The sequence below is a fragment of the Leptidea sinapis genome, chromosome 7, assembly GCF_905404315.1.
Source record: "Leptidea sinapis chromosome 7, ilLepSina1.1, whole genome shotgun sequence".
Lineage (NCBI taxonomy): Eukaryota > Metazoa > Arthropoda > Insecta > Lepidoptera > Pieridae > Leptidea > Leptidea sinapis.
Genome location: NC_066271.1, coordinates 9161986 through 9177981, shown reverse-complemented (window position 1 = coordinate 9177981; position 15996 = coordinate 9161986). Strand labels below are relative to the sequence as shown.

The window sequence follows — 15996 nt, the reverse complement described above, 5'->3', positions numbered from 1 at the left end:
ACGAGCGCAGTTGTAGTGCCGCTCAGAATTTTTGAGTTTTTCAAGAATCCTGAGCAGCACCATCAGCTGAATGTCCAGCTCGTCTTGTCGCTTATTTTCATAAAAAAAAATAAAAAAATCTCCTCAGAGTCCTTGTTAGAGCTGTTCTGTTTGTTTTTACATTAGTATATTGTAAGTATATGTTTTTTTAGAGAACAGGGCAGCGCCAAATAAAATATTATATCAAGGAAAATAATTTACAATAATTTGTAGTTTGGTTGAGTCTATCTTTAGCATAAAAAACGGGTTGCACTCCGGGAGTGACGGTAGAATTGAAAACTTGAACAATGACGTTATGCATTTTTGAATAATTTGGAATAGTCAGGGAATAATTTCACACGAATTGCTTTATTTATCAGTATAAAAGAACTAGCATTTATCTGGTTAAATACAATATTCATTTATTGAGTTATCGTACACAAAAATTTCAATCAGATAAAAATCCAACACTTCAGAACTATTACCATTATTTTATATTAAAAAGTTTATCTCTAATTTAACAACAACAACTTTCATTCATAATTTCAATAATAATCTTACGAATAATAACAGTCTTACGAATTTTCGATCAGGTCACGTGTCCTGACGCGACTTTATCATTTTTTACCCATCCCAACAAAAGTACTCAAAGTCGCTATAAAGCTTGCAAGCAAACATTATCAAAAAGTTTATCAATCAGAATACTAGCTGGATTTTATTAAAATACCCTCCAATAAAGTGTTATAATCTCATCAATGGAGAGTAAGCTTCAATCCTTTTAGTAATTGTACTACTCGTATTGAACATTTTTCAGCATTAATGGATTGGGCGTTGATAAATGATCAATTTTATTTTTAGGGGCAGCATGATGAAGCTAAATTTCTTTTTAGCGACTTCCTTTGGCGTTATCCCTGACTGAGCAGTAATAAATCACGTGCCCGTCAATTACGACCAGCTTCACACAAATAAGGACAATCCAAAGAGGATACCAAAACACTTTTAGGAACATATTTTATTTTCTTAATTAAAATAATTTAGTTACATTACACTTATACTAGATAATTATTACTTATTTATCACGTTGGACCAAGATTTTCTTATTAAATCCGAAGCCTTTTCGCCTATCATAATTTCAGGTGCTATTGTATGTCCACTAATTGGTTTTGGGAGTACGCTTACGTCAGCAACCCGTAGACCATCAATGCCGTATACTCTCAGTTCAGGGTCTACTACAGCATCAGGGTCACTTCGGAGACCCATTTTACATGTGGATGTTTGTCGACGCTGAGACACTAACATGGTTCTAATGGCACATTCCCAATACGACTCTGAGCCTAGAGGGTGCGATGAACACGTGGGGTAAGGTGCTAAATGTAATAAAGGATCATATTTTCTGAATGATTCAGATTGGGCGAGACGTATAATTATGTTAACAGCTTCTTTAAGCGTTGCCAAGTCTCGTGGATCCGTTAAGTAGTTGCCGAAAACTTTTGGATACGAAAATGGGTTGTTATCCCTTAGTTCTAAGTGCCCTTTGGATTTTGGATGCAACAGGACGGGGATGGCTTGCCAGGTATCTGCACCATTTAATGAGCTAAATGCGTGATTATATGTGCGATCGGATATTTTCCAACTTTTTCTGATAGCTGCGCCAGAGTCTGAGGTGAGTGAGCCACCCATACTTATTATTTCCAAATCAGGAACGGCGCTAGATCTATCAGACACTGAAGATTTGACATACCCTATACTCTCAACACCTCCAGGTGTTGTTAACAGACCATCACCAAATTGTAACCATTGCATAAGATTCGGCAAAGTAGCAACTTTAGGTTCTAAAAGACTGGCATTTGTGCTATTTAGTCTAAATACCATTCCCGGGAATGCAATATGATCATATAACGTTCTTCCAACATTAATATTTGATAAGACTGGAATCCCTAAGCTTTGCAAATGTTCTTGAGGTCCGATTCCGGATAACATAAGTAACTGGGGCGAAGCGATTGGTCCGGCTGACAGAATTACTTCTCTTCGAGTACGGACTGTGTACTTCACATTGTTTTTCACGTAATCAACGCCATAGGCCCGTTTTGTTTGTGGGTCTATTATAATCTTGGTTGCTCTAGCTTCGGTTAATATGTGTAGATTTTTGCGGCGCTTGTGTTGATGTAAGAATGCCTTAGCAGCACTAAGCCGATGTCCTTTGTTCGTGATAGTTTGAATGTATCCAAAGCCTAATTGATCTGGAGCGACATAGTCCACAGTTGGATGGCCATTTATTCTTCCTGCAGCCAGGAAAGCTTCCACTAGTCCAGTTCTGTAACATAGAGAGACGTGAAAGATTATATTTTGATAATCTGGTTATTTGAGTGATTCGATTTTTTGCTTTAAAATGAACATCATCGTCATCATCATCAGCCGGAAGACGTCCACTGCTAGACAAAGGCCTCCCCCAAAGATTTCCACGACGATCGGTCCTGCGCTGCCCTCATTCAACGTATTTCGGCGATTTTGACCAGATTGTCGGTCCATCTTGTCGGGGGGCCTACCAACATTGCGTCTTCCAGTCCTTCCATTCGAGGACTTTTCTGCCCCAACGGCAATCTGTCCGCCGAACAATGTGCCCTGCCCACTGCCAGTTCAGTTTCGCAAATATTTGGGCTATGTCGGTAACTTTCGTCATAGTCGCTCAGAGGGCTATGCTCGGAGTTTCCCTGCGAAATCGAATCAGACATGCCGAGATCCGTTGGAGAACAAAAGTTCAAATGTACATAACAAATTATTTAATAATAGGATAAGGTGCAGTTATATTAAGTATACTTAAATTAATTTCTTTAAACACAAAACAGTGTTAGTGAACTTGGCTATTCCAATAACCGCAAATTAAACTTTGTTTTTGTTGTATTAAGTATGTAAAACACTAAGCTTCCTTCTTGATATTTAGATGCTTTTATTAATTAAATTTATGTAACCGGTGAATAAACTTGTATTTGTCAAATAATTTGATGCTAATACTTTAGTTCTTTAGGTGGGTCTTTTAAGTAACTTTATTAATTTCGAGATGTTAATGCAGGTTTGCAAAAAAATTGCACAAACATAGTTGAAATCTCAAATAAAATACTTTTATAATATAACCGTAGGTTTAACATAAGGTATTTGCGTAAAAAAAAAAGTATTTTATTATATTATATTTATAATTTAAGAAAATGAAAGACAGCAAACGTCGCAAATATTCGGTCTCAGTGAGTCATACATCTTTGTGCCGTTTAGTGTCGAGACACTTGGCTCGTGGGGCCCAGAGGCGCGGAGAATGTACAAAGTACTACTATCTTCGCGCCTCAATAAGGCTACTGAGTTTAGAATGTATAAGTATAAAAAGACTTGCATAATACCTACTATTTAAAATTTGTTAACAGAATAATATCGTTTGTCAGATTGCCTCGTAAATGAAATTAGGTGATCATCCACGTCTGAGATGATCGTTCGAGTGTGCAACATAACAGCATGCAGAGTAATTTGTAGTAATTTTTAAAAATAACTTATTATTATTATAATTATTTGACCACACTGAGGTCCTTATTTTAGCGACAATGCCCAGTTAGCATCCTGGTGAGTATGCATAGGTTTTTCCTATACAATGATAGGGCTTCATTCGCGTTTCTGTTATTGAACGCCTTTATCAGCGCTTTGGAATGTTTTAAACCTGTTGATTTGCTCCAGCGTTTAAGTACTTCTAGATGACATTGGTTCCTCAGGATGTGACGAATAACGCTCTTAGGAAGTTCACAAATAGGTTCCGGACCATATTGGACTGCTTTATTTCATTGCCTATGATTCCGGCATGCCCTGGGACCCGTCTGAGAATTACTCTACTTTTATGCCTAATGTGTTTAGGCAGTCAGTATAGTACAGGTGTTTGTGAGAGTGGTGTGTGAGTATTATAACTTACTTGAAAGGAACATTTTCGACGGTAAGTTCGCCATCTCGCCCACGATATGGCAGATTTTTATATTTCTTTAACTCAGCCCTCTCCGATTTCTTGAAATATTCGAGCACATCGTTGTACGACCTGAGAATAAGACATATTTGATAAAATGTGTGTCGTTCGATAAAATTCGCCGTTCTAGAATACTAAATTGTACGTGACAAATCGTTTTAAGTATTGCCAATGTTTGCAAGCAAATGTGTATTACATTTGTTTGTAACGGATTGCTTGGTTGAGCTAGGAGTATAGACTAAAGAACCTTACTGTACACATTGACAGAGGGGATGCGAGTGGAGTATTAGATGAGATCGAACTATGCCTGACCATTATATTATCAGTTTCACCATGCTCAGACTAGGGATGTGGTGAAACTGGGCCAGGTCAAAGAAGGGACCAAAAATCTGGGAGCCTGCAATCTTTTTTTACTTAATAAGAGTAGTACTGTAAATGATCTAGTAATATAAAAAACTGAGAGCATTGAAAACTTCATTAATAACTATTTTTGGTACTATCTCCATAAAGTAGTAACATTTAAAATATAGCTTTACAATTGTGTATATATTACTCTGGTAAGATTTGCTCTCAGTAATTAGCTGGGATCGAATGAGTGCTACACAGCTTAGTGTGATGGCTCAGTCTCATTCAATACCAACAAGATAAAGTGCTCAGTGCCTCATGAAATCACTTCATGTATCTATCACTTTAGCGCGAGGCTGCCCTAGGCTTTTTTTATGGCACGTGACGAGCGCAACTATAGTACCGCTCAAAATTTTTTGGGTTTTTCAAGAACCCTGAGTGGCACTGCATTGTAATGGGTAGGGCGTACCAATTACCATTAGCTGAACGTTCATTATTTTCATAAAAAAAATATAGATTCTAGGTCTGTATTATAATAGCACAACACAAGAATAAATCACACATGTTCTTATAAGAGTGCTTTGACTTCAATTCATAACTCCACAGTGCGGTTTTCAAGGAGCTTTCTTCCACGTACTACTAAGCTGTGGAATGAGCTTCCTTGTGTGGTGTTTCCAGGACGACACGACATTGGTACCTTCCAAAAAAGCGCGTACACCTTCCTAAAAGGCCGGCAACACTTTTGTGATTCCTCTGGTGTTGGAAAAGAATGTGGGTGGTGGTGATCACTTAACACCAGATGACCCAAAAATTATAGAATTGTAAAGAGCTTCAGTTACTACTATTAAATAATCTATGTCACCAGATAATTGCTAACATTTCATAAACATAATAAACAAGCCTTATCAATCCAACCTCAAATCGAGTGAGTGCTGACTTTAAAAAATAAGAATCAATATATTTAAAGCGAAGGGTCATTAGTACAGTTCGTAGTCAGTTTAAAACCAGTCTAAAACATCCTTTGGAGAACTTTCATCTTGCTATCACTTGAAAGACCATTAATACTTTTATCGAGGGTAATGCATCCAACTTTCAAATGAGGCCTGAGGCTGAGAGAAGTAATTGGCTTTAGCTGTAAACTTAAATGTACGTCTTGTACGGAGTTGAAATAACAAAAGACGAAAAAAAATAAATAATATCGCTGTTAACAATAATAACATTAAAAGTAAGAGTTTCTTCGGTTCTTCTCTCTCAGAGCGCCATCTGTTTCCGAAGCGGTAGAAGTATCTAGTATATTATAAATCACATCAAAAAAAAAAATCGAATAGAATCAATTTTGAGAAAATAAATGCCTTTTTATAATAAAAGAACATTTTTCAAAATTAGAAGTATTTGAGTGCAGCATTATTCAAAGCTTTTTATTAAAATAAAAACCATTGATTTCAATATTTTTTAAAACCTTGCTCAGATTTTAAATTCTATATATCTATATAATTTAAAGAAATAGATATTATGACTGTTCATTGTCAGTACATTTATGAAAATTTAATATACCTACGCTCACAAAAATCGTCACCTTTTTGCTCTTAATAGTGATTTTCATTATTATAACACTAGAAATAAGGGATTGCTTGTAACTAATTGTAGTAGGCTTTTTTTAACGCTTCCTATTAAGATCATAGTTAAAAAGAATGAAATAATATATAAACGACTAGCTGATGCCCGCGAGGTCGTCTGCGTGGACGCTATGAAGCAGCAAAAATATTATGCCTCTATGTTTCTCGACATTTTGTGAAATATTTCTACTAATCTCATAGTAAATGTAAAATTTTGTATACTTTTCGTTTGATTTATAAAAGGTTTTTATTAATTAATGTAATTTTACTGATTAGGTAACGGACATTCTATATCAGTTTAAAGTTTTTTGATATCTGTAATAGGTACCAAATAATCGCCTGGCCACAATTAATACACCCTGTATATAAGTGACTTTGTTTTATTATCTGTTAATACGGCTTTACTCACGTTTTTGTCGGTATCGGTACAGAGTACTTTCGGACCATTCAGAGGTCCTTCATCAGGGTGAGTGTGGTAGGTTCGCGGTAACGTCCCACCTCTTACTGACGACACCGACAAAAACGTGAGTAAAGCCGTATTAACAGATAATTTAATAATGCCTCATGAAAGACTGTTTTATATTATGTAAAGAATATAGAGTTCAAATCTTATACTGACCAGCCGTAATTTCCATCGGCAGCAATTTGGTCCCAATCCTGTGGCCGTCCTCGAGAGTAAAACATATAGTCAGTTACACTGCTTCCACCCAGAGCCTTGCCTCGTGGGATGTAGCACCGCTGGTCATCGCTTCCTGAATATTGAAATTAATTATTAATGTTTCAGTGAGCCTTTTCTTTTAATGGAAAAGCAGGACTTACGTTCGTACGAGTCACCTGGTGTTAAGTGATCGACGCCGCCCACATTCTCTTGCAACACCAGAGGAATCACAGGATTGTTGCCGCTCTTTAACGAAAGTTGAGCTTTTTTTGAAAGGTACCCATGCCGCATCGTCCCGGAAACACCGCACAAGGAAGCTCATTCCACCAGTTTGTAGTACGTGGAAGAAAGCTCCTTGAAACCCGCCCCACATCCAGATGGTGGGGATGATATCCTAATTTGGGGCGTGTCGTGTGGAGGTGGAATTCGACGGCAGATATGGTGAAACAGGTCTTCGGAACACTCCTCGTGATAAATGCGGTAGAAGGCACACAATGAGGCGACATCTCTACGCAACGCCAAGTGATCTCCTCTCATACATTCTTTACTATTACTTTCTTTTTCCTTGTAATGGGAAAAAGAAAGGATTCGTATTAACGTGAACAGCGTGCATTAATAGTACATTAAGATACAAGTGCGAAAAGTAGGTCGTTCCCGCACGAGCGAAGAGAGTGCATGATGACCTACGTGCGCACGAGTATCCTATACGATTTTTCCTATTAAGTTGCGCAAAGTTCGACCACAATAATTATTTTCAAACATTTCCGCACGCTTAGCTACATTCCCGCATGCTCTTGTCAACGTGTAGGAAAGAGGTACTTTGCGAACGCAAATGCATGCGCATAATCGAACTTTGCGCACGATAATATGAAAAAGTTCTTCCCAATACGTCTCGAGTATGTCACAATTACTCGATGTCTGAAAGGTACCGAAGGCTAACGGTACAAGTCATAAGCGAACGGCTGTTACGAACACATCGCTAACTAAAATACAAAGTATTTGAGAATGTCTCGTTTACAGTACCTCGTTCACACCTAACTGTAAAGCCCTGCGTCACGTTTCAAAACTGGATTCTGTTGTTTTGCCGAAACGGAAAACTCAATTTTCATTAAAACTGTTAACTGTGAAATACCGTTAGTATTTTCTTTGTCAGTTTTTGTTATAAAACTCGCCATCTGAGTATATTGTGTTTTAATTTTAGCGTTAAATGCTAATAAAAAAAATATTGATGAAGGCGTTACTTTGCGGAAAACCATAATTATCCAAATGATTTTAGTTTTCTTTAGTGTTAATTCCGCCAATATTTGTCTTTAAAGAATTCGACACGTGTTAATTAGTCTCGTGCCAGATTTTGCCGAGTCAACACGTCCTGAGGATGGCTCATGTAGAGGCGAAACACGTGTCTAATTCTTTAAAGACAGATATTGGCGGAATTAACACCAAAGAAAACTCAAATCATTTGGATATTTAATACTAATGCATTTTTCCACCGCACTTCAAGTATTTTCAATAAATTAAAACACTTGCATAATATTGACCTATTCTGCTCTGTAGTTTTGGCTAACTGTCACATAAGGCTAGATCCTAAATAGGATTGTATTGTATATAATCCAATTTATAAGTTTTAAATCTCGCAAATGTTAAGCCTAGACGTGAGAAGCATTGTAATTTTTTGTTGACTATTTACTTGTGGGGGCTCATAAATGGCCTTTACTTATTAACATTCACATTGACTCTGTATTATGGCTGTCAGCCCCCCCTAATATAAATAAATAAATAATCTAATATATAAAATTCTCGTGTCATGGTGTTAAACTTTGAACTCCTCCGAAACGGTTTAACCGATTCTCATGAAATTTTGAGTGCATATTGGGTAGGTCTGAGAATCGGACAACATCTATTTTCATAGCCCCTAAATGTTAAGGGTGGTCCACACGTTTTTTTTTTAATTTGTTTGATTATGAGTCAGCATTAAAAAATAGATACCTACAACTTCAAATTTTTAACCAATTACGATCAACAGTTACTTTTGTATCGCGTTTTTAATATCGGCAATACAACGTTTGCTGGGTCAGCTAGTTAAAATATAAGAAGAAAACCTTTTAAGAAATTATATCCAATTTCTGACTTAGTTGTTATTTGAACAAAAAAAAATAAAATAGCAAAGAACAACTACATTAAATTTACTTATTTTTTATATACAACTGAAAGCGCGCGGTTTCGATCGTTTCAATTACCTTTAACTTTAACTTAAAGAAAAACCTTTCAAAATAAGTGTGCTGGGATAAGTATCATATAAGCCTTCTTATTACGCATTAAGTAAAGTATTTGGATATTAGTACATTAATTTTATTTAACAATTAGTTAAATAACGCTTGTTCATTATTTAATGGAAATTAATTATAAATCATTTAATTACTTGCTGAGGAATTAGAGACCTGAATTTTTTTGACAATACAAATTAATAGATGCCAAATTTTTCTACTTCATTTTATAATTTTACTAGATTTTTATGATATATTAAATGAATTATTAAAAAAAACCCCAATTATTATTTTTCCTCACTTTTAAACTTGCTGTATTTAAAAAGCTGATCAAATACGACACTTATCAAGGGTTCCGTATTATATAGTCTTTAAATAGGTACTTTTGTAAAATATTCTTTATTTATTTCCATGATTGACATTTTGGAATACGACATCTTAGTTTCAATTATGTAATACCACAGAATAGCGATGGATACTTAAGTAAATAGTAATACACACTCTTTTCTTATCGTTAATGACATTTCACCAGTGGGAGGCTCCTTTACACAGGATGCCAGCTAGAGTATGGGTACCACAACGGCGCCTATTTCTGCCGTGAAGTAGTAATGTGTAAAGATTACTGTGTTGCGGTTTAAGGGCGCCGTAGCTAGTGAAATTACTGGGCAAATGAGACATCTTACGTCTCAAGGTGACGAGCGCAATTGTTGTGCCGCTCAGAATATTTATGCTTTTCAAGATGCCTGAGCGGCATGGCATTGTAATGGGCAGATCGTATCAATTACCATCAGCTGAACGTACTGCTCGTCTCGTCCCGTATTTTCATTTAAAAAAAACAGATGGGCATGTGGACAACGGAATCAGTAATAGGGTTTCCATTGATACCCTACGGGTACGGTACTCTGAAAACCTATATATTTATAACTAAAATGTTGTAAATATTTAATCTGCTTAGTAATCTAGTTCCTTAATGTTTTTACTTGTTTGTACCTCATTTCAATATGACTTTTAAAAGTCTCAAGTCTCTGTCGGTTCAATACTCACCTAAACAAACTCCTGGTTGATGTTCCATGCTGTAAGGCCAAACGTAGTCCGTCCTCTGAAGATACTGGGTTAAAGCTGGTACATCAGACAGCAGCATTTCAGGTTTTCCAGCTTCTATCAGCAATACAGTGGCTCTGGGTTTGTCTTCTGATAACCTTGCTGCCAGTACCGACCCAGCAGAACTTGCACCGACTATGACATAGTCATATTCATCTAACGCTCTGGTGAACCCTGAAATACATCCATTATTTTATTTGGTATTTCTGTTACAGGGTTACAAACTATCGGGCCCTTAATGCACCAGCTTAATTTACACTTATGTGGTATTTTCAAACTAAGATATATATCATATATCTTGAAGCGAGCTATTCTTGTATATATAAATAAACTGATTCTCGGAAACGGCTCCAACGATTTTCATAAAATTTAGTATACAGGGGATTTCGGGTGCAATAAATCGATCTAGCTATTTAAAAAAAATGTAGTTTTACCCGTGTTTAAATGAGAAACAGGTACAATAACATTAGACTACAAAGGTAAATTTCGCCGCTATCTACAAGACTGTAATAGCTCAGATGGGACATTGAGTCCTAGTAGTTTTTTTTTGTTCAAGTTTTGTACATTCTTAAAAATCCCAGCAAGGCTTGGTCGTCCGGATATTTATTTATTAATCAAACAGATTTTTTTCCAAAACTGTTGATGCAGGAGTTGATATAAAACAGAATTATTTTTCATAGAAGACATTCTTAAGCATAATTAGCTATATGTGCATAGGTCGTATTGTTTTCTATATTGTCTTTTGATATTCGGAGACCTTATTATTTTATCGAAAGAAGATTATTGAAAATAATATTTATATCACACTACCTACTATTAGAATATATTATTAAACTAGCTGTACCCTGGGCTCGTTGTAACGCCACTAACTAAAATATATTTGAAGGAAAGACATTACACAAATATTTAATTTATTTTGAGTCTTATTGATATTGTTTATTTTAAAAAAAATTCAGAAAGTTTATATGAATTTTCACATTACGTTTAAGGTTATGTGAAAAAAATAGTTGCAGATCTTTGTATCACCTACAACTTTGCTATTTAACTTTCTTCCATAGGACTCGTAGTTTCGCTGCAAATAACTAAATAACTCAATATAAACCATTTTTTCCCTTAAAAACCCCCCTTTTCCTCTTCCCGATCTCAGATCACCCGTAATTTATTTTTCCTTTAATTTTTGTTATATTCTCTTCCATTTCCAATAGATTAAATCCTACTATTATTATTTTTGTCACTTTTTATAATTTACAAAGGCTTCAGCACTGGTCTACTATTTAAAAATACCAATATTTCATGTTTTGAAAATGGTAATAGGTACATGCATTGAAAAAGAAAACCAAAAACATTCCATACGTTGCTTATTAAATCGCTAAATGCAATTTGGAATTCCAAAAATAACAATAATTGTAATTGGAATTAGATTACCTGCTTAGATTGTTATTTTTTTTACTTTTTAGTGCATATTATATCTATTGTTTTTAAATAGTATTTTAAGTCGGTTGTTTTGCTGTTAATTTATTTTTTTTATTTTTAGTGAATCGGAAGGATTATTTGTCTAAATATGTGTAGACCTACAAAATTTTGCAATGCAGCAATGAAAGTAAGCGCTTTGCAATTTGATTGTATATATATACTAGTGGACCCAACAGACGTTGTCCTGTACGCATGTTTTAAATTTGAAAAATCGGTCCAGCCGTTAGGAGCAGTTCACTAGCATACACATGAGCAGGAGAATTATATTATATGGGCGGAATTGAGAATCTAAACCAATCTCAAATTCACTGAAACAAACAAAAAAGTCATCAAAATCAGTCCAGCCGTTTAGGAGGTAGTTTAATTGTGAATCTAAACCATTTTCGAATCCACCTGAAGACACACACCAATCTCAAATTCACTGGAACACACAAAAATATCATCAAAATCGGTCCAGCCGTTTAGGAGGTAGTTCAATTGTGAATCTAAACCATTCTCGAATCCACCTGAATACACACAGAAAGTTTCATTAGAATCGGTCCAGCCGTCTAGGAGGAGTTCAGTGACATACACACGCACACAAGAATTATATATATAAAGATTATACATACAAGAATTGCTCGTTTAAAGATATAAGATATACCGAATATGGTATAGTACATTTTGTTAAAAATACATAATTTGGGTTGTTATGGGTATAGTTTACTTACGAGCATTGTGAGAACGAGTTTAATTGACTCTTGGCCATGTAACTCATAATAGTATAATTAATTATTATCTAAAATACTAAAAAAGCACAATAGATGATATAATGAAACACTGGATATTCATTCCCACTTCGGAAGGTTACCATGAATGGCACATTCATATGCTTATCTCGTTAAGCTCTATGATCTGAGATTACTTAATTCTAAAATAACAACAATAAATTTGTTATGTTTTTAAAGTGATAACCCTCACTTCTAGGATTAATACACAAATAAAATTTGAAAACATAACAAATTGTTTACATTTGCAAGAGCGACATCTCAAGTCAATTTCCTAATATGCAAATACTGTAGATCCTGTAGATGAAGCCACAACCTGAGAGTTGCACAAAGCATACAAGATTTTAATGAAGATACGTCACTCGAACGGATAGCTCAGTTGGAAGAGCACTCGCACGGAACGCGAGAGGTCGTCGGTTCTAGTCCCGTATCGTTCATAAAATTCTGTTTTCAAATTTTATTTTTGTGTAGCTACAACCAATTATACAATACAATTCATAACTTTCTCTCACGCTCATAAAACAAATTCGTACAATATATTGTGAAATACTAACAGCTCATTGAAGATATAAAAAATATTATAGTTATAAAGATATAATAAAAAATTTATACTTTGTAAATGAGGCCTTTGTTGAGACAAATGTTTTATGAGTGTCCGAGAAAAGAAGTTGGAAAAGCTTTATTTCTGAACCGGAATAATGACGTCTAACACCATCATCATCATCAAGAGTTTAGTTTTTAGAGAGAGAGAGAGAGAGCGAAAGAATACTAAAAATGGTAAACAGTATGCATCTTTCGATTGCCACTTTTGTTCGAAGTAAATCCATCGAACAGCATTAAATTACAAATATTGCTTAGTAGATAAAATTAATTACTTATAACCACGTGTTGCCTTCAGTTAGGCAGTACGCGTGTAACCATTGATCGGGCTGGTCCTAGTTACCATTAACCATTCTTCTATAACCATTACAGGGCCGGTCCGAGTAACCATTTTAACCATTGTAACCAATTAATAGTAGAGATTCGCGTACTCACAAGTAGAACCATTAATTAAAGTTATTTAACGTGTCATAGATTAATTTAGTACCTTAAGTAAATAAATATTTTTACCATAAAAACCAATATATATATATATACCCCTAAGTGCACCCCTTTTCATGGTCCTGCGAGCCCTTTTCAGTACCTATGCAATTAACACATCATAAAGTATAAATGGTAGGCAAAGAAAGATATCCTATATATTATGCTTTTCAACACTTAACTGTAGTGTCTGTTAGAAGAAGAAGGTATATATAAAAAATTATGTTCGACTTACCTTTAGGCAGCGGATAGGAATCCCTCAAAAAGTCAAACGGATCATTAGCATTTGATGGTGAATAGTTAACAGCTACAGTCTGCAGCATCATATCAACAATAGGACTCTGTGGATACGAGTAATGTGTATAACGTGCTTGCCGACTCGCTCCATCTATGGATGCCCTTTTCTGTTCTTTGGCTTCATTCACATTGTCAAATGGAACACGAAGTACTCGTGGTGCTCTATCACTTACAAAAGTTCCTGTATCTATTAAATTTTCGTTGCTATCGTACGGCTCTTCGTCGACATTGAGAAGGTCGTCATCAGTGTAAATGTCGATGGCTTTAATGTGTAACAATAAGCAAGTAAAGACGAGCTTAAACAGTATTCGACCCATTTTTCTGTAAGTAAATGAAAGTTTTATTTATATTGTTGATACCTTAAAAATAATTGCAAAGTTAGAAAATAGATTGAAATCATTAAGACCCATGAGTTTTGTATTAATCACTCAATAATTCAAAATAAACAATAGTAGGTAAGCATGAATTTTGGAGAGTGCCATTAATTATTATATAAATTTTGAAACATTTAAAAACTACCCCATGACAATGTAAGCATACGTAAACATTTAATAGCTAGTAACTTAATGAATAACGAGAGTTTTACACAATTAAATAAAATATTTCCACAGTTACAATTACACGCACTTTAATTCAATAATAATAGTTTAAAAAATCTAAAAAACACGCTTTGGTTGAAAAGATTTAAATTTGAAATGATCATTAATTCCTGCCTTATCGACTATAAATAAAAAAAAATCTTATTTTGCAAATTGCGAAATGGAATGATTTTATCAAATTACTGTACTGTCATCTGTCCTCGATAAATCCTCTAAGTTTCAACGAAATCTGGCCGTTTAAAGTGGGTCAAAATCGCGCCCAAATAAGTCGGTTAGAAACAAAAGAAGAATTTTATTTAAATATAAAAGCTATATCTGTAAATAATTTTACCGTTGTAATTATATTATCGAAAAATATATTATGTTTATCTAAAACGAAAACGAAATCAAAAACAAAAAATGTTATACCTAGATTTTTTTTTAAGTAAAATAGTTTTTCTACTTACCCTTTAAGAAATCGTTATATTTCGCTCTATAAGAATGATATTGAATAATATTGATGCGTTGTTTACCGCTGTCACTTCGCGAATGGCATGAACTCGACTGAAGTAAGAGTTTAAAGTGTATTCTACATAAAACCTTCACCTTGCACTTCTTATACCGCTAGCCGCATGTGCTCCTTAGCCGCTTTTAACTACTAACGACCAATACCGAAATAGGAACAGTGCATTGACCTGTTGCCACTTGCAAAGTTGCATTAGCACTTTTATACAAACAAACTTAGTGGTAGATCTCATCTTCTATATCTTAATATATATAAATTACGTGACACGTTGTTTGTCCGCGATGGACTCCTAAACTAATGAACGGATTTTAATGGGGTCCAACTTGAGAGATAGGATAGTTTTTATTTCGATTTGGGACCTATAAATATTTTCATTTTCAATATTTGTTTTGTATGGACATATTTTCTAGGAGAGAATTTAGTGACGCACGGTTTGACAGTTCCGCTGTGAAACAATTTCATTATAACAACAGGGAGCATTTTTTACGAAATAATTCTTGATGTTTTGAAATATTATTGGCAAATCCCTATAAAACAGTATTTTTTTTCACTACCTACCTTCTAGAACAACATCTGTCGGTTCAGCTAGTATATATATATAGTGAAAATGGTCTTTGTTTAAGGCTCAATCACGCCAAAACCACTGATCGTATCGACATAGAACTACCACCATTCGATGTGAAATTTATCCTAGATGGTTTATGGCTACTTAACTTTATTTTTTTTATTGTATTTGTAATAAGATGAATAAAATTTAATTTATTTCCTTTTAAAATTCGTTCAGCGAAGGGGGCGGGTACGCCTGGTTATTATCATAAGTTGAAATTGCAGACCTACATAATTAATAAAAGATTTACCTTGAAGTATTACAAATAACATTCATAATACCGCTTTTGCGCTCTTCTTCTCTCTCAGAGCGTCATTTGTTTCTGAAGCTGTAGTAGTATCTAGTAGTTATTAGAAATGATACAAGAATTCTAAAGGAATCGCTTTTGAGAAAATAAATGACTTTTATGCCTTTTTAAAATAAAAAAATTAAAATAGATCAGAGATGTACTGAATAAAGCTCGGGCAAGAATAGGTTAGAATAGAAGAAGAGAATTTGTATGAATTTGATTTAAACGAAAGAAGCCGGTGATGTATGTATATGAGACCAAACCTCTGGGACAAGAGATAAAGTAAATGCAAACATAGATAACTGTTTATTTGATTGATATCGCAAAAAAAAATTTGAAAATTATAGTCTGTCACCGTACCATATTATCTCTGCAAGTACTCG

The 15996-nt window shown here is 34.7% G+C and overlaps 1 protein-coding gene across 2 annotated transcripts; it reads right to left on the bottom strand.

Moving 5' to 3' along the window:
* Positions 1 to 1012: 1012 nt before the first annotated feature.
* On the bottom strand, positions 1013 to 14807 carry LOC126965454 (glucose dehydrogenase [FAD, quinone]-like). 2 transcript variants are annotated; one of them, XM_050809081.1, is made up of 6 exons: positions 14659 to 14807; positions 13552 to 13972; positions 9940 to 10170; positions 6593 to 6725; positions 3965 to 4084; positions 1013 to 2332 (listed from the first exon to the last, which is right to left on the bottom strand). In XM_050809081.1, exons 2-6 carry the CDS (start codon positions 13928 to 13930, stop codon positions 1084 to 1086), a joined length of 2112 nt encoding a protein of 703 aa, XP_050665038.1. In that variant the 5' UTR covers positions 13931 to 13972; positions 14659 to 14807; the 3' UTR covers positions 1013 to 1083. The 2 variants fall into 2 exon arrangements, with proteins under 2 accessions (XP_050665038.1, XP_050665039.1); XM_050809082.1 differs by having other exon boundaries at positions 13552 to 13934; positions 14659 to 14757.
* Between the last annotated feature and the right edge of the window lie 1189 nt (positions 14808 to 15996).